Here is a 23,618-nt window from a genome sequence, read left to right on the forward strand (position 1 = left end):
GTAGTTCTGCTACTCTTCCTCATCCAATCCAACCAAACATAAAAATTTCTACACGCAGCTTGTTGATCATAAGTCATATAGGTTGTGACATTATTAACTAAAACTTGTGGCCTACCACTCATAGTGGTAATGTTAAGAAAACAAGAGGATCCATTAACATACTCATAAGTCCAATTACAGGAAGGATAATGACCTAAAAATTTCTTTGTATTATGATTAAAATGAAAGCAATGAGACGCTGTTTCTACAAGCGACAAAAACACAGGAGATAAACTTATACAATCATCATTAATATTATTACTAATCTTATATGAAGCATTTACTAAAATACCATGCAATAATAAATGCCAAACCGCTTTGATTGAGGAAGAATATGCATACACATCCAACAATCAGAAAGATTAAGCATAAAAGCAAAATGATTTATGTCCTTAATATAAATATTATTACTCCAAATCTGATGATATATCTCAGGTTTTCTTGCTTTTTGTAAGGGAGCATCACGGCGGCGTCTTACAAAGTTTTTCAGGTGTTTAAAGTTGTGAGGTCGATGCCAAACTAATAGTTCGGGGGGGCAATAAGGATGAGAATGGTAGATCACCCCAATAGCTGCTTCAGAGCAACCTGCGTGATATTTCGTGGCTCGATTATTGGCATGTAAAAACCACAATCCAGAAGAGGCAACACAACCATTTTTGCAAACACAAGAGCCCATTTGCTGTAAATAGGCTACATTCACGGTTCCTTGTACTGAATCAAAATTCCAACCCCAGTTGTAGGTAGCAACACAAATGGGGTAGTCGTAATTGGGGAATAAAACCCAAGCAATTCCCCAGGCAAGATGCAGCAAAACTGTACTGGTATTTGGTAATCAAAGTAGCTTCCCAGGAGGTAGGAGGGCCAATGCGATAAGGACAAAGATGGCCCTTCAGCATGCCAGGAAACACAGGAACAGCTGTGGAAGGCACAGTTGGAAGGAATGTGGCGATGTCTCCAGCTGCAATGTGGATTGAAGTCAGATGGCAGATCTCCACTGACAGACAGCGTGAAGTATGGTTTCAAGATGCTGGTGTCCCAGGAAATCAGGGAAGTTGGACCTTTCCACTCTGGGTCTGGAAGCAACCTGTAAGACACTAAAGGGTGCTGCAACACTTCTTCCCTCCTGAAGTGAAGCTCAGCAGGTGTAAAATTTCTGTTGTGAGGATATAACAGATGATTTAAGGTGAATAACACTTGATGCACAATGTTAGGTATTTCAGGGACAGGAGCCAAATGTCCTCCCAATTGCTTATTAAGAAGGGTCTTAAAAGTCAAATGGGCACGCTCAACGATTGCTTGTCCTGTAAAGCAACTTAATATCCCATAGAGAGCAAAAGTCAGAAAAAGCCAGAAAAATATATGCAGAGCCGTTGTCAGTCTTCAAAGTATGGGGTTTTTCCCATAACAACAAAACATTTTTAAAAAATGCATTTTCCTCTAAGACAAAAAAAAACACACACGATCCAATTCATCCTTTTTTGCAACAAAAAAAATCGCTGTAAGAAACCAGAGCCGAGAACAAAGAAACCTTCGTTTCTTGGATTCAAGGCAACCTTGTCTGGGTACTTTGATTTGCAACATATTTCTGGGAACAGAGCCAAAGAACGAAAAAGCAACATTTCTATGTGAGAGTCTGTGCAGGGGGAGAGGAAAAAAGATTGTAAAATGTTTTTGGTGCGGCCTGTCTTTTGTGAACTGAATCACACAGGTGCCTCTGCCCCCCCCATGGCAGAAGAAAAACCACTGCAAGCTTTTCTCAGGTTTTGTCCTTAGCAAAAGTTTGAAATCCAATAGAGGTTACAGATTGGCAGGCCTTGAGCATATCTGCAATGACTATATTAGGAGTTGTCATCAAAGGGCGTAGCACTTGTTTATAGTCCTCATTTGCATTGTCAAATGCAAGCTGACGTACAATCACTTCTTGGGCTGCCACATCCTGAACTTGCCTTTTAAGAGTGCCCCAATGACCCCCTCCCTTGTTTTTGTCATCTGGGACTGAAGCCAAAGCGTCCTGAGTGACGGCAACGGTGGTGGCTTCCCAATACTGAGGATCCAGGGCCAAGTGCTGAGCAATGGTAAGGAAATTTCTCCCTCCCTTCAGTCCATCGAGAACCTCAGCCTGTGTAAGCATGGCAGGGGCTGGAGGAGATGGCACAACAGCGGCAACAGAGGAAGATAACTCTTTCATAAATTGCAAGTCAAATTGTTCATTGCTGTGAGGCTCTGCACCGGGGGCGAGCGGAGCAAGCACAGGGAAGAGATTAGGCATAGCAGGATCAAAGGCAATTAGAGGTGTAGCCGCTCCTTGGAGAGGGGTGGACGAGGGGGCGTACGTGGCACCGAGAGGCCAGGAATGCAGAGGGAGGGAGGGTGGGGAAGCTGTAGGTACAGGAGGATCTGGAGCTTTCGAAGAGACAGAAGCTGGCAGGTCCAGAATTTGTGCCATTGGCAGGCAGGGACACAAAAACACAGAAGGTGCAGGAGGTTTTACCGCAAGAAGAATATTTGCAGGATTTAGAAAAGACATAGCCTTGTGAACTTGGCACCAAGCATGTAAAATTCTTGCATCAATCTCCGGGTGATTTTGAAAAAAATGTCCTATTTTCTCCCATTCCTTCAAATCCCATGTCCCATCTTGGGGGTACCATGGAAAATGGGTGTCAAGAGCTTCAATTAAGGCTTTGAGATCAGCATCATTCACAACAAGATTGTTGCTGGCAAGAAGAAACTTAAGTTCATCAAAAAATTTCTTTTGTGGTGGTGAAAGGGACTGCCCCATGGTAGCAGAAAACGTAAGGGAGCTCTCACCTGGGATCCGAAGAACGGATGAAGGACGCGTGTGGAGCCCTTGCACGGGGCGAGGTGAGCGCTGGTAAGCAACGTGAAGTCCGAAATCAGTCACACGGGGCACCAAATGACGAAGCCTGCTCGTCTTTGTGGGATGAGGCAGTGTTTCACCAAGTTAGCTTGAAAAGAATCTCACACACCAAGCTGGATTTTTAAGGGCTCTCTCTCACACAGCTCAAAAGCTGCTGCCCACCTTTATTGAAGTCTCTGCAGGAGTCCTCTGCAAAGGTCCTGCAACAATCTCTCAGCTAGCTAGCTGATAAAGAATGTACAGTACATCACGCCCCCTCAGATCGTGTTACACAGACCAATCGCTACATTGGCATGAACTGTTCACGCGTTGTCCATGCCCCAAGCAGCATCTTGCTTTGTCCAGTAAGAAACTTCTTTCCATGCCAATATATATAAGCAACCATTTTCCTACACATGGCTGGAAAGCAACAGAGAATGTATTAAGGCGAACGCGGAGTTACAGGAGGAAAGGCCTTCTGTATTTTTTTTGGTTGCATGCTTGATTTATATCCTGTCCTCCCCTGCATCTTAATGGATCCAAGGCAGGTCCCATTACCTTAAGAGTTGCAGAAGGATAGAGTGTTCTGGCAGGTACACATCAGCATGACAAGAGGCAGCTGTTTTACATTCCCTGTTCTATTAAATCCTACCATGGAAATTTAAAGGCACAGGGGCTCAGGTCTCTGTCTTTCTTTGTACCTTTAAGGAAGGGGCAGGGAAACAGGACAGGCAAGGACATCCCCTGTCATGCAGTTGTTTTAGTTGGGACTTAGGGGGATAGAGGAAGGCAAAAGTGGTGCAGCAAGACTTATGTTAACTTTATGTCTGCTTAATTTACAAGTGTTTGCTTTGTGCCAGCTTCTTGTGCATGGGATTTTTTCCTTACTGTTGTTCCCAGGCATTGTGTGTGTGTGTGTGTGTGTGTGTGTGTGTAACATGGACCACTTATAAACGCCATCTCCAACTCCTCGAAAGATTCCATCAACTGTGTCTCCGAAACATTTTACACATCACTTGGGAAGACAGGCAAACTAATATCGGTGTACTGGAAGAAGCAAAGATCACCAGTGCCAAGATTCTTCAACATCAGCTTCGTTGGACTGGTCATGCTGTGCAGATGCCTGATGATTGTCTTTCAAAGCAACTACTCTATTCCGAACTTAAAAATGGAAAGCGTAATGCTGGTGGTCAACAAAAGAGGTTTAAAGACTGTCTCAAGGCAAATCTAAAAAAAAGTGGTATAAACACTGACAACCGGGAAACACTGGCCTGAGAGTGCTCCAGTTGGAGAACAGCATTTACCTAAGGTGTCATGGGCTTTGAAGACACTCAAACTCAGGACACAAGGGAGAAACGTGCTAGAAGGAAGGCACGCTTGGCAAATCCACACCGTGATCAACTCCCGCCCAGAAACCAATGTCCCCACTGTAGAAGGCCGTGTGGATCCAGAATTGGCTTCCACAATCACTTACGGACTCATTGTTAAAACCGTGTTTATGGAAGACAATCTTACTCGGCTACAAGTGATCACCAGAGAAGAAGAAGTGTGTGTAAGATGGCGACTGCCACAGAGAAACTGGTGGAGAACATTTAAAGAAGATTCTGCTAAGTGTCCTAATTGTAGGATGATAAGGAAAAGAGAAATATCTGAAACAGTCGGGTAGGGGGATTTTTTTCTTTAAAATGTCAGCTTAGCTTTAGGAGATGTGATGGCAACTGCCCTTAAACCTAGGAGGTCAGTTTGCACTTTGTGAAATTGTTGCACTTTCATGTCACAACACAGAAAGAACATCCAGTGCACATTAAAACATTAAAACAATAACAACACTTTTGTTTTTTGTTTTTCACACATGGGGTTTGTAGGTAATATTTTAGTCACAGAACACAATGTGCCAAATTCCATGAAAAACAGGAGCATTAACGCTACATTTTTGCAGCCTGGAGCTGTTGAAAATGTACACTGAAGCCACAATGGTGGTTTAAAGTAAAGCAATAATGTGTGCAAATGTACCTATTGATTCTCAGTTCCTTGTTAAGTCAAATGTCACGAGTTTCAGGCATAATTCTTAGTGTTAGTACGAAATTATCATGCCCACCCACTTACCCAAATGTCTTAGTCTCTACATACCAGGAGTAGCCAACATGGTGTGCGTCAGGTGTTGCCGGACTACAATTTTCATCATTTTAACCAGCACAGTCAATGATCAAGGACTATGGGAGATATAATCCAACATCTGGAGGGCACCACATTAACCTCACAGTTGGATTACTGCAATGTGCACTTTGTGGGGCTACCCTTGAGGTTGGTCTAGAGGCTGCAGCTGGTGCAGAATGTGACAGCTAGGTTGACTGTGGGAGCAAACTTCTGCCGGCATAAAACACCTTCCTTTCAGAATTTGCACTGGCTGCCTATCTGCTACCTGACCAAATTCAAGGTGATGGTACTAATGTATAAGACCCTGTACAACTCAGGACCAGGTTACTTGAGAGACTGTCTTATCCCTTACAAACCCAGTCTGTCACTATCGTCTGCAGGAGAACTTCTCCTTCAAGTTCCAAATGATTCAGGATTCCTACTCTGTGGAATACTATTCTTGTTGAGTTATGACACGTGTCTGCTATTTCTCTTTCTAGAAACTTGTTCCAAAAGGCTACCTCCATCGGCTGATTTTGTCTCTGCCATAGGTGCCTGTTTTGTTTTGTTTTGAATTGTTTTTCTTCTTTTTAAATTGTGTATCGCTTTAAGAAGCTTGTGAAAGGAGAATAATATGTGACTACTAACAAATGAATCGTAATCATCAACCACCCATACTACATACCTTAGGATGAAATTGAGTAGCCATATGCAGGATTGTGTTATGTGAGACTGCTTCCTCTGCTATGTTCAACCATAAAGTGGAGCAATCTGAACACTGTTAACATATATTTAAATCTTCCAGAGGGAAGAAGATGTTCATCCTTCTACCCATTTCTTTCAGTCCATTTGGCTGCCTCCATATCCCACCTGCCATGCAGCACACCTGAGTAGTGCTGAGTATGGATGGAGTTGGAAGTATTGGGGATATGGCCTTTCCTCAGACTTGGGAGTCCATCAAATGCTTGACTTGCCACTTGCAGCCAGTCTAGAATGGGACTGATCAACAGCCACATCATAATTGCCAGGATCAAGGATTACAATGCAACATCAAACAGGATAGTTTAGGAGGGCAGTGATGGCACCAGAGGAAAGTATATAAGCTCAAATGGTTGGGATTGAGGTGACATGTTTTTCCTTATTTTGCTAATGTACTTCTCTACTCCTTAATTCACAGACCAAGCATTCTTTTCAGAGTATGCCAGGTCACCTTGTCTCCAGGCAAAGAAATAGTGTCAACCCACAGAAAACACACACTTTGTGGAATAAACAGGATCAGGTAAGAAACGTGGCCAAGAATTCTTGGAAGCTCCAGTCTGCCAATATGCCAGTGAAAACAGCTAATAAGACTTGGATTCATTTAAGGGGAAAGTAGACCTCAGAAGAACATCCATGGGAAAAAAGTTGGAAATTCATGAGAACATAACAACAACAACATGCACAAAAGGCTGGGTGAAACTCACGCCTACCTGAAGCAAGCAAACAAAACAAGTTCCATCAGAGAGACATTCAGCCTGTAAGTCAGGCCTGTGCAGACACCATTGCAACTGACTTTTGGAAGAGTAGATGTTCTGTTAATTGATTTTGTATTGCTCTAAAGCTTTTATTGGAACAATGCTTTTGTTGTCACTTCGATTTTAAATGTGATGCATTGTGCCCTGGGATCACTTGTTTAAGAAAGAGTGGTTGAATAATGCAATAAATAAATAAAATAGGAATAGGGTGGATTTGAATGTTTCCAGCTAAACTTTTCCCCTGTTACATTCTTAGGAGATGTAAAGGCAAAATGGCCAAGAGCCAGGGGAAATGTTGATTGTAATTTGGAATACAACATAAACTTATTCTCTCTCTCTCTCTATATATATATATGGGGTGAAATTCTGGTGCTTTTCTGTTGCACTGTCTTTTAAAATTATTATCAGCAGCAAAATACAGTAGCAAACAGAGGCTCTTCTATATTTACGTATTCATTAACTAGTTTAAGATTCCTGTATCGGTTAAACTCCGGTGAACAAGTTAACCTTATTTTTCTGACAGAATTATTCACTCAGTTTAACAGAGGCCTGAAAGAGAACTCTAGATGTTCTAGAACTCCTTCTCAATTGCTTCAGAAACCCCCATTTCCCCAGAGTCCCACTTAGTTTTGCTTAAAGGGATAGTATAGTAAATACAGACATGAGATGTAACAATCACACATCAGCAACTGAGGAGTGAAATGCTAACAAGTAACATATTTCCTAACTGAATTAGAGATTTTTTTTGGGGGGGGGGGAAATGGGATGAGAAACCGAAATTGGCAGATTCATCTGCCCGTTACCTAGACACAGGTTGATTCCCTCAGTAAGAATTAGGCCTCTTGAGCTCTCTCCACACAGTGGTCCCCTGTGCTGACTGCCTGATACTGCTATTGACTTCCAGCATTTACGGCTTATTAGCCAGATTTCATTGAGTGACTTTGGCACCAAGACATTTCAAAATAGACTAAGGTAAAAGTTTGCCTACAGAGTTTGTCCATTTGTCCTCCGTTCGTCCACAGCACTTTCCTGGTCATGTGGCCAGCATGACTAAACTGCTTCTGGTGCAACAGACACCGTGACATAAACCAGAATGCACAGAAACGCCATTTACCTTCCCGCCATCGCGGTACCTATTTATCTAATTGCACTGGTGTGCTTTCGAACTGCTAGGTTGGCAGGAGCTGGGACCGAGCAACGGGAGCTCTGCATGGGAGTACTGCATGGGAGTACTCTTTTACCTCACATCCAGATTGATTCATCTCAACTTTACAATGACCGAGGGCCTGTTTAGAATAATCACATTGGCTGCACAACTGACATACCAGTGGAGCAATGTTGATTTGAGAAGTAACTATTGCAGGAGCCATGTGGGAGCCAACCATATGGAAGTATCTTCTGGATAGTTGGAAGGGTTGTCACTGGTCCTGTATAATACAGGATTGTCCTGTATTTCAATATAAAACAATATGAAATGATGCATCCTGTACTGATACAATTTGTCCTGTATTTGAGGTCTTCTCCCTCCCTCCCTCCCTCCCTCCCTCCCTCTCTCTCTCTCTCTCTCTGGCAAGTTAGGGGTCCTCTCCAAATGCATGTGTTTTAAAGGGTGCATGAAAGGTCATATATTTAAGCTCTGAGTAGCCAACCACATATTTACAAATTAATGTGTGTGCACGTGTGCATGTGTGCCAAATTCCAGAGGGGCCATTCTGTTAGCCTGGATTAGATTGTAATGGATGATTCTGAAGTCACCAGATGAAAAAAAAAATCCAGAACAAAAATGATAACCCTAAATTGTGAACCTTTCTTGGGCCTGGCCCAGAGGCTCCAGCTTGTGCAAAACACTGCAGCAAGACCACTGATGGGGGCAGACTATGGCCATCATATAATTCTAGTGCACTGGCTGCTTATACACTACCAAACCAGGTTCAGATTTCTTGTATTAATTTACAAGGCCCTTAACAATTTGGGTCCAAGATACCCTCAAGACCACCTAACTCCTTATATCCCTGCCCAATCACTGAAGTGGTCAGGGGAGTCGCTGTTAGTGGTTCAGATGCACAGCCCATATCCACCACAAACTGGGGTGCCCAATTGTGGGTCCAATTTTATGTACCTCCCTTCCGATCAAGGTCAAACATAGAATCATAGAGTTGGAAGAGACCACAAGGGCCATCGAGTCCAACCCCCTGCCAAGCAGGAAACACCATCAGAGCACTCCTGACATATGGTTGTCAAGCCTCTGCTTAAAGACCTCCAAAGAAGGAGACTCCACCACAGTCCTTGGCAGCAAATTCCACTGTTGAACAGCTCTTACTGTCAGGAAGTTCTTCCTAATGTTTAGGTGGAATCTTCTTTCTTGTAGATTGGATCCATTGCTCCGTGTCCGTTTCTCTGGAGCAGCAGAAAACAACCTTTCTCCCTCCTCTATGTGACATCCTTTTATATATTTGAACATGGCTATCATATCACCCCTTAACCAGCTCTTCTCCAGGCTAAACATGCCCAGCTCCCTTAGCCGTTCCTCATAAGGCATTGTTTCCAGGCCTTTGACCATTTTGGTTGCCCTCCTCTGGACATGTTCCAGTTTGTCAGTGTCCTTCTTGAACTGTGGTGCCCAGAACTGGACACAGTACTCCAGGTGAGGTCTGACCAGAGCAGAATACAGTGGCACATGCCATGACCTTCCTACTGAACATCCGTCACCAGCAGGCATTTTAATTGTACTTCAATTTTATAGATTTAACTGATTTTTTTTAATTTTTGGTATTTTATCTTTGTAAACCATTTAGAGACTACTGTAGTTAAGCAGCGTATAAACCGTTAAGCTAAATAAATAATTCCAGTGAATTAGCCAAAGGAAGACGAAATAATGTCTTCTGGTCATCACTGATGCAACAAATCCAGCATTGCACCAAACCAAATCTTCCTTCTTTCTCAAATGGATTTGCTGTCTGAACTAAAAGTGGCAGTTCTATGATGCTGGAAACAGATGACGGCGACTAGGCTTGCTGATGGTGATTGAGAAACAATGCCTACACTTTTGTCAAGCACTGTGACTGAACTGGAGAACATAAGTCCCAATGAATATACAGGAAGCAATCCTCATCCCCCACCCCCCACCCCGGAGAATATGTGCTTTATTATGGGCACATATTCTTCCTTCAGAAGGCAGTAAATTACAGTATTTATGGAATCTTAATTATCTAAACACAGTTGGAGCCTGAAGGTCAAGGCTGCAAACTGCATCCTAAATTTCTGTTTACAGATGAAGTCGAGTATTTATTGCAGCACTGTTTGTGCTGCTATAGTTAAAGGTCTGCCAGCGTTTCCATTATAAACCACTATTTCAGAGGTTTATAACTCACTCGTAAATCTCTACTTCAGGCTGAAACACAGTGCAAAACAAGGTCTCTACTGTGGAAGAGAGATTTCTCTCCCCCCCCCCCCCCAATTCTTCCTTGTTTGATTTACCAAAATTGTTTTGTTTGTTTTTTAAAAAAGGTAAACCCCAATCTGAAATATACAAAATGCACTGCCAACTCTTATTAGACTCAACAGATCACACATTTTGTGTAAATAGAAATGCAGGGCTTTTTAGTAAGTTTTCAGAATTACAAGAGAAATAAAATGAAGGGTGTTTTCTCCCATAAATACTTTATGGCCTCTGAAATTATTAATGAAATGATTTTTTATATATATACAGGGTTTTTCATGATTGTTCATACCACATCATCTCCATAGTTCTTACAACAGGGAAAGGTATATCAGTATTATTATTCCCATGATCAGTATTGTGTACATATTGGTGTTCAGAAACCCTCCCTCATGGCTTCTCTGAGACATACATAGTTTGTGGCTGTGGATCTGAATCTCGTTGTTATGCACATGCTGTTAAGGCCAGAATACAGATGACTCAGAAGATCTATAGTTGAATTGTTCGACATTGTATATACATTTAAAGCATCTTAAAAGTAGTTGCTGCAAAGGGTTTAAAATAGACTGGGGCAGTGACTCTGGCAGAAAGGTAGTTTAATCCACACAGCATTGACTTCTCTGGTGCTGCTTTTATCCCTATTGGGGAAAACAAGACACCTCTCCATTACATCATGCCCAGGCGGCTGCTATTAAGAGTGACCCATTATACAGCATTTTCAATTTATGAACTCTTTGGTAAGTTTTACATGTTCCTGCTATGTCTGCCATAGAGATATCAGGTGATTGACAAATGGCCAGTGCTCCAGTGGGTGGACGAGATAATTATCGGGATCCATTTCTCCACCCCTGGTTCTAGGCTCATTGTTGGAAAAATAAAAATGACAGCTAGGTGAAGGCACTGCCTGGGAGTGCAACCCCCCAGCCATAAAATCCCCCCACTTCTTGAAAGGCAAAAAAGGAGCAAGGCGGTATTTAAACTGACGCGACATTTTTATAGAACTATTTATTCCTCAGTAATGGTGAGTCACCACAATAGCAAAATGATCTGCTAAGAAATAGGAGCACACACACACAAAATGAAGATATGTAAATGTATATGTGCGCTTTTTTAACCATAGGTAAAGGTAAAGGACCCCTGACAGTTAAGTCCACTCACAGACGACTCTGGGGTTGTGGCGCTCATCTCGCTTTATAGGCTGAGGGAGCTGGTGTTTGCTTTCAGACAGTTTTTCCAGGTCATGTGGCCAGCATGACTAAGCTGCTTCTGGTGCGATGGAACACCGAAACCAGAGCAGCGCATGGAAATGCCATTTACCTTCCCACCAGAGTGGTACCTATTTATCTACTTGCACTTTTTGGCGTGCTTTCGAACTGCTAGGTTGACAGGAGCCGGGACCGAGCAACGGGAGCTCACCCCATCATGGAGATTTGAACCGCCAACCTTCTGATCGGTAAGCCCAAGAGGCTCAGTGGTTTAAACCCCAGCGCCACCTGCGTCCCTTATGGTTTTTAACCATACAATGGCCAAATGCCCATAATACACACACACACATATTTGCGCTTTGTTAATTTGTATCCTGCCTTTCCACCTAATGCTGCTCAAAGTGTTTAACACAGGTAAAATACAAAATCATGTCTTACATATGAGTTGCCTATGTGTATCTGCTGAGGCAAAGCTGGTGGGGAGAATAAAGTGAACATAAGAATCTTGCAAGCTGGAGTAGCACCTGCAGTTGCACCTGCAGTTCCCAGAAGGTTACTGTATCCGAGAGCAGAGGGGAAACACAGCTGTGATGACATGTAGTATCTATTGACTATTTGGTTAAATCCATCAAGAGAAGCCTTATGTTGCTCCAAAAGACTGTCATGAAGCCTTGAGTTTCTTTAGTGGAGTATATCTGCTCAGCACTGATGCCACGACAGAAATGTTACAAATTGCATTCTAATCACACCTCTTCCCATGACACGACTTTAATTTCAATTTCATTCCCCCGCCATTTTTCCCCCTGAAAGGATTATTCTTGTTTAGGAAAATGTGAAAAATGAGCTTTTATCTTGCCTTCTCGCTGAGATACGCAAGCATGGCAAGGCAGCTCTGAAAGCCAAAACAAACAAGATTACCATAGCGGTCGGTGCAAATGAGCGGAGAGAATCTTTTACCTGTAAAATCCTGGAGGGACCTGTGGAACTAAGAAGTTCCTCTCGAGGCTTTGCAAGACATCGTTCAGCATTCTTACTCGGGTGGGAGCTCTCTCCTTTGGGTCGTTCGCTGGACGCATCTCATCCGACTGGAACAACTGGGCACTCTCCCTCAGGGCGTTGGCCATTGTTAGCAAGCGTTCAAGATTTAGATGTTCATCTGAGAGCAGTAAGAGAAACACACTATGGGTTAAAATGTGTTGAGGCTGACTGGCAGATCCACGTGCTCACTTGTGGTAGAACACACTTCTGAGTCACACTTAACCACTTGGCTCTGACTGGTGGGCCTTTGGGGTGGCAGTTTATTTGTTCCAAATATTTAAAAGGTAAAGGGACCCCGACCATTAGGTCCAGTCGTGACCGACTCTGGGGTTGCGGCGCTCATCTCACTTTATTGGCCGAGGGAGCCAGCATACAGCTTCTGGGTCATGTGGCCAGCATGACTAAGCCACTTCTGGCGAACCAGAGCAGTGCACGGAAATGCCATTTACCTTCCCGCTGGAGCGGTACCTATTTATCTACTTGTACTTTGACATGCTTTTGAACTGCTAGGTTGGCAAGAGCAGGGACTGAGCAACGGGAGCTCACCCCGTCACGGGGATTTGAACCGCCGACCTTCTGATCGGCAAGTCCTAGGCTCTGTGGTTTAACCCACAGTGCCACCCGCTTCCAAATATTTACACGCTGCTTAATGCCTAAGCAGTGTGCAATAAGATTCCAAATTCAGATAACTGGTTAAAATTAAAAAACCTTACTTGCTGCTGAAATGAAAAGGTCTTGGCCAAGCACCAGAAACTCAACACAGAGGGGACTGTCTCCTGGTGGCTATAAGCCATGCACCTGAGCCCTGGGATGCTGCCAGAAATGACTCCTCAGTGATAGGCTAGGGCAGGGTTATAAGGAAGCAGGAAGTCTTTAAAGTATCCTAGACTCAAGTTGTTAAGCGCCTTGTAAATTAACATGAATCAGAACCTGACACCTGCCCACTGTTGGGTTAAGGGGCAGTTACCCCTTCCCCTCCCAGTGATAAACTAAGTGTGAAACATTTTACTCATACCATAGCTACCCCTGTTTCACTCTGGCAAGCGAGGCAGCTTGAGTACATGAATGCTTCAGGGCAGAAGCATAATTTACAAGCGTTAAAAATCCACTGGTGCCCATTATGGAAAGCAATTGGTTACGCAGAGAAATGTTACTGCATTCAATCCAAGTCTGGAGAATAAATATCCATCCGGCATAACATGACTTTGAATAAAATCCAGTTACATGCAGCCTGTGCAATGAAAAACCTGCCGTATAATTCAGCAATCAGCGGTATGCATCTCCCAAGTTCCCTTTTTCTGGTGCCTCCAATTGTATTTATTTAACAACTTAAAATAACCAGATGAGATCATTCATCCTGATTCAAGCTGGGGAGGGTTGCATAACGAATTGGAAATGCAGGATAATAAAAGTGTTGCTGTTTCCCCTTGAGTGAGATAACATTTGTAATTTTCCCTCCTTAGGAGTGGTGTCGAAAGATGTTTAAGATAAAACTCGCAAGCACTTCTGAATAGCACAGCCTACCAGTTGCAACCACTGTGTTTATCCAAGGGGTAAATCACACGTGTCGCTGTCACTTCAAGGCAGCCATGTCCAGTATGATATGATAATAGGAACGCAACTGCACTTAAAATAATACTATTTATATCCAGAGGTGAACATAGCCGTAGGCTTGATAACGTCTTTGAAAGCCACTACTCAAGAACAATTCAAATAGCTAGATTGCTAAGCGACTAGACTGATATTCTGGTATGCAAACCTTTAATTTAAGAAGGACAATCCTGGAAAGGGAAATTAAAAAATTTCTATATTCTGGTCAGGTGGCAATTTGATGCCAGATTAAGTTCAAGGACCTGGTCCTGGTGCACACAGCCATAGGCAGCTTGAGAGGAGGACACCTGAATAATCATTTCACCCACTGAGATGCTCCACTGACCTGTGTGTGGTACAGGAGAGGAACTCCTACAGGTACCACCTCACTGGGAAGCCCATTCTGCACTATGTAGGAATCAAGCATTTAGCATGGCATGGGTTGCCATATGCCCGGAATTTCCTGGATATTCAGCCAGGATTCAGCCGTTGGAAACAGCACCTGGGCAGAAAACCACTCAGATGTGGCAACCCATATCAGAAGTGTAGGTTTTGGCAATTTTCCTTAAAAATAGCTCAAAAACTTTGGCCAAAAAAACTGTTGTGTCCAGATTTTCACTTTTTGAAATATGGCAACCCTAAGCATGGCAGCACCCACCTTTTGATACATATCAGACAGGTGCCATCTTTGTTGTCTTTTCAGGAGCAATTAAAGACCATCCTCTCCCAAAGTGTCTTTCTACTTGCGATCGTTATCCTAGTCTGTATTTGCATTGGGCTTGGGGTTGTTTTTATACATGTTTTTGTTTATTATTGTTAATTAAAAATTGATTGATTAACAATGGATTGCTAATCTAGAGGGTTAGTATTTTCAGTGTCCTGTCCCATGTCTAGGGCCTGCCCAAGACATGTTGTTCCCTGAGGTGAAGGGCAAGATGGCGCCTTCTCCTCCCCATTCCATTTACAAAGAGGAGCAGGTAGTGCTGTGGTCTAAACCCCTGAGCCTTTTGGGCTTGCTGATCGGAAGGTTGGCGGTTCGAATCCCTGCGACAGGGTGAGCTCCCGTTGCTCTGTCCCAGCTTCTGCCAACCTAGCAGTTCAAAAGCACACCAGTGCAAGTAGATAAAGAGGCACTGCTGTGGCAGGAAGGTAAACGGTGTTTCTATGAGCTCTAGCACTCGTCACGGTGTCCCACTATGCCAGAAGCAGTTTAGTCATGCTGGCTACATGACCTGGAAAGCTGTCTGTGAACAAACACCAGCTCCCTCAGCCTGAAAGCAAGATGAGCACCGCAACCCCACAGTTACCTTTGACTGGGCTTAATCTTTTACCTATTCCATTTTATTCCATTTACAGAATCTGAACAGAGTGGCAACTGACTCTTCCTTCCACAGAGGTGTCAGGACAACATCCTCCACCATTCTGGAAGGCAGTAAGTGGGTTTGTGGGGGGCACAGAGCAGGGCTAGTTTAGGAGACTGTTTGCAGCAGGTTGGGTACTGCAGCCCCAAATGTCTGTCACCTGAGGAAGCTGTCTCACACATCCTAATGGCCCTACACACACCATTTGCCATTGCTGTTTGATACGAAAGGCATTGCAAATTCAACACAGAATTCATTGCTTTAAAAACAACAACACGAAATCATCTCAATACTGAAAACCTTCAGAAGTTCAGAGCAGAATATATAAAGGCATCCATGAAAGCCAATTAACAAAACATTGTCTTGGGTGTTGAATTTGGGTGCAGGATCTGTTTAAACATTAATACCCAACCTCCTGAGACTCCTAAGCAGCTGCTTGGAATAGGTGGGTGGGTGGCTAGTTCTAGGCTTGCTTGTAAGGATGAGCAAATCAGTCTATTTTTGGTCTTTCTCAGTTTCACAGTTTTCAAATATTATATTCTGTTCTCTGCATTTCTGATTCTGTCTGCAAATTCATCTCAAAAAGTCCTTGGACAGTCCACCAGCATTTTGCTACAAATATCTCCCGATAACCACTTCTTCCTAACATGCACATTTTTTCAAAGCAATTTTCTGACTATGATGCAATTTTCACCAATAAATGCATTTTAGGCCCACTTTGACCTAGTATATACATTTTTGTACATGTTTCTTGGCTGGAGAACCACACCATAAAATTTAGAATAGAGCAAATTAGGAAGGATGGCTGTAATTGGTTAACATGTTGTTTCAGGAAGTTTAGATTAGATAGACCTGCCTTTAAAGGTGAACTGAATCACTATCTGTTGCTGGAAGACAGGGGACTATTCCTTTGCGGATTGGTTGTAGCTCAGCAGTAGAGCACATGATTTGAATGCAAAAGATCCCACATTCAATTCCTTACATCTCTAGGAAAGGATAGGAAAAAATTCTGTCTGAGGCCTCTGCAAAGCTGCTTCCAGTCAGTGTAGGCAATTCACTGTTTCCATATCAGGCAATTTCATATATCCCATGGAACTCACGTTCATAAATTCCACCGGAGGAAGAAGAAGAAGAAGAGTTTGGATTTGATATCCCACTTTATCACTACCTGAAGGAGTCTCAAAGCGGCTAACATTCTCCTTTCCCTTCCTCCCCCACAACAAACACTCTGTGTGGTGAGTGAGGCTGAGAGACTTCAGAGAAGTGTGACTAGCCCAAGGTCACCCAGCAGCTGCATGTGGAGGAGCGGAGACGCGAACCCGGTTCACCAGATTACGAGTCCACCACTCTTAACCACTACACCACACTGCCTCTCTGGAGGAGGGAGATGTACGATTCAGTCTTGGGTTTGGGATAGAGACACAACATCCCATTCAGGAAATCACTGTCATTAAAAAGTACCTGCCAAGCAGCTGTAATTTTTTTAAAGTATACAACAGGGCTTGTTGATTTAATCTGGCATTTTCCTTAGCTTTGGTTAATTCATTAGTTTCAGTCACTTCACTTCAAGGAAAGGAGGATTATTTTCATGGCACTAATACTAGTAAGATAAGCTTTCTCATTTCTGTTAACTTTGCAATTTTGTTTAATGAAATTCCCCGCAGCTCCTCTGTCTCTAAGATCAGTTTCATTACACTGTCCACTTCTTTGTCTGATCTCATAAAGCTAAGGTTTGTAAAGTTGTCACGAGGGTTCGCTGCTCTTGCATTTATGCAGCCCAAGGCATACATTAATTGAAGCTACTGGATTAGTCAGGTTTCAAGGTGGAAGCCATAGGTGGGGAACGTTTCTGAGCCCAAGGGCCAACTTCCCTCCTGGGGGCCGCACGCCCATAGCAATAGATAACAGAATCATAGAGTTGGAAGGCACCCTGAGGATCATCTAGTCCAACCCCCTGCAATGCAGGAATATGCAGATGTCCCACACGGGGATCGAACCTGCAACCTCTTGACTCTTACCTTTATACAGCAGGCTGCATTCTAGCCATGCACAAGGCAGAGGTCTCTACTCGCAGTCCTGCACACAGACATCTTTCCACTGTTCATCCAGGCAAGTTAGAGGCATTGCCCCAGTTCAAGGATAGCTCAGTTGGTAGAGTGTAAGACCCTTAATTTGAGGGTTGTGGGTTCAAGCCCCATGGTGGGCGAAAGATTCCTGCGTTACAGGGGGGTGGATTAGATGATGCTAATGGTCCCTTCCAACCCTACAGTTCTATGATTCCGGCTAGGCAAAAGCAATTCAGGAAGTTGTGAAGCAGGCCTGGAGAGAGGGTGTGGCCTGTTAGTATTATTTGGTAGTATTGGGGAGAAGGTGTGTCTCAGAGAGAGTCCCAGGGAACAGATAGAGGGGTGGTTGCATTTGGCCACCATGCTTGAGATTCCTGCTCTAGGGGCAAGGTTGACTCTCCCAAACACTGAAGGAGCAAAGCTGCTGCACATATTGTAGGTGCCAACGGCCAGCTGTGTTATTTCCTAGAGCCTGGGTCTCTCTATTTGCCTTCCCGGAGGCGGAACTGTCTTCTTTCCCCCCCTCCCTCTCATCCAAACACACAGATCAAGGTCATTCATTTCTAACACAGAGCTTTCAAGAACCGGCTGATAAATCAACTCGAGCAACTTATTCGGCATTAAATTATCCCGCTTCCTAGTGGCTGCAAGGAGAGAGGCAAGCCGGAGTGATCTGCTGCCAACGTGAACTGCGGCAATAAATAAGCAAGATGGCCAGTCTTCAAACCAAAGAGCCACGGGGGTTCAGTGCTCTTTCCCCTTTCCCTTTTCTCCATTTGATGTTGCCCTACAAGGAGCTGAGGAGAAACACCCTCGCAGTATGGCCCTAAAATGGTATTTATCCTTGATTGTGATTTAAATACTGGTCACTGGTGTGACTTCTATTAAAAATTATACACAATTCTATTGTGTTGTCTCAGCACAATGTAAGATCCACTAACTTCACTGGAACTTACTCCTAAGTAAATGTGTAGCATTTATTATTGTATAGTTTATAGTTTAGAAAATATTTATTGTAACTTGAGTGGATTTCGGTTTAATTTTTATATGGTGATATTGTTATTTTATACTATCCTAATGATTGTTGAATTACATTTTTGATGTAGGTTGCTTATTTTAAAGCTGGGGAGGGCGGGATACAAATATTTTATTATTATTATTATTATTATTATTATTATTATTATTACAAGTTTGGTCATAGTTGTTTCCATGTCCGCTCCTAAGATTCCTGCTCCAAATTCATAGAATCATGAATTTATATGCTATATGCCGGTCTTTAATACAATTCACTTATCTTATTATGTCTATTTCCTGCTTGTTCTTTTTCCATGAAGTCATTGCTTGGTCTTAACATGTTGGGAACCTCTTCCTACCTTTAGAAAGGAGAAGTTTCCCTTTTTTAAGGATAAGAAGAGGGCTTCACATTCCTCTGTTTTTTCTGATCCCCAGGCTGAGCTAAGAAGAATTATTCCTCTTCCTCTACACCAGCATTGCCCCCGGAAGCTAAAATTCCACTTTTCTCTCTCTGTGTGCGTGTGTATGTTTGTGTGTGTGTGTGTGTGTGTGTGTGTGAGAGAGAGAGAGAGAGAGAGAGAGAGAGAGCCTGCTGCTGAGTCTGCTCCTCACCTTCTGCTGACATATAGCTCCTGAAGAAGTAGCCAACCTTCAATGTGGTCCCTGGGCCAAAAAATATAGCCAATCCTGATGCATAGGACTGCTCAGTGCCAGATTTATGTATAAGCTAAACAACCTATAGATTAGGTCCCCACCCTCTTGGGGGTGCCCCCAAAGAAATTAAAGGGGGAAAAACCTGGATGTACATTTCCAAAATATAAGATAAAAACAAATGCAATAAAACCTACATGCAGCAACAGTGTTTTGTGTTGTGTAAGCTCCTATGGTGTAAGTAATGGGCCCCACCTGCTAGCCTGCTCCCTAAAATATCACTGGTTTGCTCATTTCTATATATAGGGTGCCTACATTCTGCACGGACGTTTTGCATGACAACATGTGCAAATGGCTTTAGATACCTATTAGGTCCATAAATTAGCATATAGCATATATTCAACACAAATATATATACACATATATTCAATAAATGTTGACAAAGGACAGCTGGACATATAAAGGGCCCCATTACCTTAGCTTAGGGCCTCATCAAACCTAAATTCGGCTCTGGGAGTGCTGCTGTAATTTATAACACACAAATGCCTACACACTTTCTTCTTTATTGGCTTGCATGTTATACCCCACTTTTCTTGCAACATGCAGCCAAAGGACCCTACATGGGATTCCTCAAACAGTCACCCACCTAGACACTGATCACACCCAGACCTGCTGAGCAGCAATCGAGTTCCTTCAGGCCATATGCTGCGTATGCATACAACACAACCAAACATTTGGTCCAATGAAATCGGCACATACTGTTTGTTTACAGAGATGAAAAGCAAATGCTCACCATCAAAAAGCAAAGGGATAAAAAAAAAAAAACATTCACCAAGAATCCTTGGAGCATGGAACAAATTACCGTACCTCTAAAGCTCTTCTGAACTTCTAATGCAATATCCAGGGCATTAAAGGGCAGTACTGGGTTGTTGGCAATTTGCAAAATTACTTCGCCTGTCAGCTGGAAGGAAAAAAGAAAAGAGAGGAAAAAAACAAATAAATGGAGATCAAATAAATTTTAACACATTTTATGCCTAATAAAAAAAAGTCTATTCTGTATTGGTCTCTACAGCCACAGCAGGCGCTGTAACTCGCCGACGGTTTGACTTCACATCCAAAGTTGCATTCTTCCATTGTCTTTCGAAACAGACAGATGCCAACAGTATTATACCTAAGCACCGTATTCTGATCCATAGTTCACCATATGTTTCAATGTACACAATCAGGCCTCTTGCGCAAGCAGTCCTCTCCATTCATTTCAATGGCAGAAGTGGCATGGTATGAGCAAAATCATGTGTGTTTCATATAACCCCCTCTCTGTCAAAATGAGCAACTTGATTTATAAGATCTCTTACCTGCCCTTCACCATAAAGTTCAGGATCTGGCTAGAACAATATATTATGCAATCATAAACACAGACGAAACTATTTCAACCAAAACAGAGCAGTATATATTCAACAGAAGAGGCGCATCCCACAAAACAAAATACAGTCATACCTCGGGTTACAGACACTTCAGGTTGCGCATTTTCAGGTTGCGCACTGTGCCAAACCTGGAAGTACCGGAACAAGTTACCGTATTTTTTGCTCTATAAGACTCACTTTTTCCCTCCTAAAAAGTAAGGGGAAATGTGTGTGCGTCTTATGGAGCGAATGCAGGCTGCACAGCTATCCCAGAAGCCAGAACAGCAAGAGAGATTGCTGCTTTCACTGCGTAGCGCTCCCTCTTGATGTTCTGGCTTCTGAGATTCAGAATAATTTTTTTCTTGTCTTCCTCCTCCAAAAACTAATCTTGTGGTCTGGTGCGTCTTATAGAGCGAAAAATACGGTACTTCCGGGTTTTGGCACTCGCCCATGCGCAGAAGCACTAAATCATGCTTTGCACATGCACAGGAGAGCCGAATTGCAGCCCACGCGTGCACAGACACATCACACAGATCGCAACCCAAGTGTCCACTGTACCTTACCTGCCAAAGAGCAATGAACATTTGCATCTTCCGAATATGGCAAAAGATGTACACACACAGTGGTATGTGGAGGAAGTTCCACAATTTATGGGCTGCCATTCTTTTTTGCACTTCTGAGGCCCCTATGCAGATCTTGACATCCCAGAGCACAGCAAATTACTCATGTTCACAGAGAATAATTGGATCAGGGGGAATGTCTGATTTAGAACAGTGGCCTTCAACTTGACCAGTTCCAGGATCCACCATTAATTCCAGTCTGATATATAGTATCACTCTCAGTGTTCTCACTTATCATTTTTTTTTCCAACCTAAACTATTTGCCTTTACTTACTGCCATTAGGGCTGTCAACCGTATGAAGGGTTTGCCCTTGATTAATGTTCTGTCTTTTCACCGACTAATCAATTAACTTTAAATGCATTTTGCATATTACCCAAAGGCACTGCAAGGTAAGATATTTCACCACTTAATAAACAAAAGCTCCACCACCCAAGAATAGAAAGAATGGGCAGCATTAACATATGAATGTGCTTTTTATTATTATTCTATATTACATTAATACATTGGAACTACAACATAAAAAATATTGCATTAATAGTTGCTCTCACTGATTACAATGGGCTTCTGCCAATTCATCAACCTCATGTAGTTGACTAATATATCAACAAACTGATTCCACATGAACATCTCCCTTTCTTTTTCTCTTACCTTTCTTCTCTCATTCTTTCTTTCAACAATATAGTTGCTACATCCTTTACAGGCTGAAGCCCCACATATGAAGTTCAGGCACCAGGTTTAAAAATCAGGGAAGGTTGCCCAGGCCTTTTAAACTTGACTCATTATTTATTAACTCCTGATTTGGGGTTGTTGTTGTTTTTTTGTATTTTATAACATACTGTGTTTAGGGTTATCTGCTTTAGGCTTCGGTTTTAATTCTCAGGTGTGCTACTTTTGACATTATATACAAACCGACATTGCTTCATGAAGATAAGCTGCCTTGAAAAGTCTCTTATGGCACAGTCTTCTTCCAGTCTACTCAGAAGAAAACCCAGTTGAGTTCAATGAGGCTTACTCATGGCTTTTTGCTCCGATTTAGTGGTAAAGAGCAGGTTTGTGTGAGGAAAACTCCAGTGGGAGGGGGGATAAAATAAAATAAAGCTTAAAAGTGCAACCCACACACTTTTTACGGAGCAAACAGCAACCCACAGAAAACCCAAACTGCTGTTTGTTGCACTTCAGCTTTAAAGAGCAGGAACTCATTCATGGGGAAAAATCTGGGGCAAATTTGGAACTTGATAGTGCAGACCTTTGCTTGGCCATAGCCTCATGTCAGTGATTTGAAGGCCACCTGAGGGGGGCAGGAGGCCTGCATGTGGATTGGTCAATAGTAGTCAGGCCTGGGCATTCCCCAGGGGGCGGGACTTCCCAGCTGATGAGCACTGCTTGGTTCCGCCCCTCGGTTTTCCTTGTCTGGCTCAACTAGCAGTTAGGCTTTAGCTAGAGGGGAGGTTGTAGCCTTTGCCTGCTCCTCCAGATGTTTTGGGACTACAACTCCCATCATCCCTAGCTAACAGGACCAGTGGTCAGGGATGATGGGAAATGTCTCAAAACATCTGGAGAGCCAAGTTTGCCTATGCCTGGTTAAGGGAACTGTGAGGTGTTGCATCTGTCCCATGCCCCGGTGGGGGCTAGGTCCATAGAACTCCTCCAGTGGGGACCCTTCAGGGGGTACTCCTATTTGATGTAGGTCATAGTGGCCCCCATAGTGTGGTTTACCCTTAGATACACTCCCAGCAGACAGGATGAAGTTGAATAAATGGCTTCACCCAATGCCTATGCCTAAACCTCATATCTGTAACCATTAAAGCTGTGGCCTATTTGAACCCCCAAACCCTGTACTGTTGTCTGGTCTGGTTATTTCATTACGTAGCGAGTGACTGGGTCACGGGGCCTTGGCACGCAAATTACTCTGTACTATCTGATATTTGAGAAAGAATAATTGTTGACACCCAGAAAAGATATTGTTGGAATATTATCAAACATCCAGGATTTCTGGAGACAGGGGAAAGGGGAGATATCCCAGCAGGATATCTTAAAAGCCTGCAAAGAAATTTGGGGCAAGACACATCCACAGTACATGGAGACAGAGAGCACACTATAGATCAGCTTGAAACCCACTTCCAAGCAGGGGCAAGATCTGAAGCTGTAAAGATTTCTACCTAAAGGGGAGAAAATGCCAGGGAGGCTGCTGAGAAAAAGAGCTGTCATCTTCTGTAAAGGAAGAGCAAGGAGGTGAAAGGAAGCTCTGCCGAAGAACAAAGTTAATGATATCCCAAGGGACCAAGAAAGAAACTGGAAAGTTAGATCAGCATTTTTAAAAAAACGATGGGTGCGGGGTAGCTAGGGATGGAAGAAGATATTTTTCTGTTCCAGATTGTATCCATTGCATGCAACACTCTTTCCATTCCACTGCAGTTCACCTTCTGCCAAAAACCACGTCATTCATCTCTCTGTCCAGTGTGGCAAAATTATGTCCCTTGAATAATTTGCATATTTTATTATTTAAATCACACCAGTTACCCTACATTGCCATTGTGTTATTGCACATCATGCATTTCAATGCAAAAGGAAACACAATGCGAATTGGTGGGGGGGGGGGGACAGACAGACACAATTTATAATTTGTGGGCTGAAAAGGACAGCAGCAGCAAATACTGATCATAGCCATAGGATCGATTTCCATT

The 23,618-nt window shown here is 43.1% G+C and overlaps 1 protein-coding gene across 8 annotated transcripts in view; it reads right to left on the bottom strand.

Annotated features, from left to right (window-relative positions):
• Positions 1–23,618, bottom strand: part of NAALADL2 (N-acetylated alpha-linked acidic dipeptidase like 2) — an 803,264-nt gene that overhangs the window by 23,647 nt on the left and 755,999 nt on the right. For all 8 annotated transcript variants that reach the window (XM_083442084.1, XM_083442080.1, XM_083442081.1 and 5 more), the window contains 2 exons: positions 19,778–19,871; positions 12,148–12,346 (listed from right to left, as the gene is read on the bottom strand). In XM_083442084.1, coding sequence (XP_083298210.1) covers positions 12,148–12,346; positions 19,778–19,871 — 293 coding nt within the window. The remainder of the gene's footprint in view (positions 1–12,147; positions 12,347–19,777; positions 19,872–23,618) is intronic.

The sequence above is a fragment of the Podarcis tiliguerta genome (genome assembly GCF_965153285.1).
Source record: "Podarcis tiliguerta genome assembly, chromosome: 5".
NCBI classification, from domain to species: domain Eukaryota; kingdom Metazoa; phylum Chordata; class Lepidosauria; order Squamata; family Lacertidae; genus Podarcis; species Podarcis tiliguerta.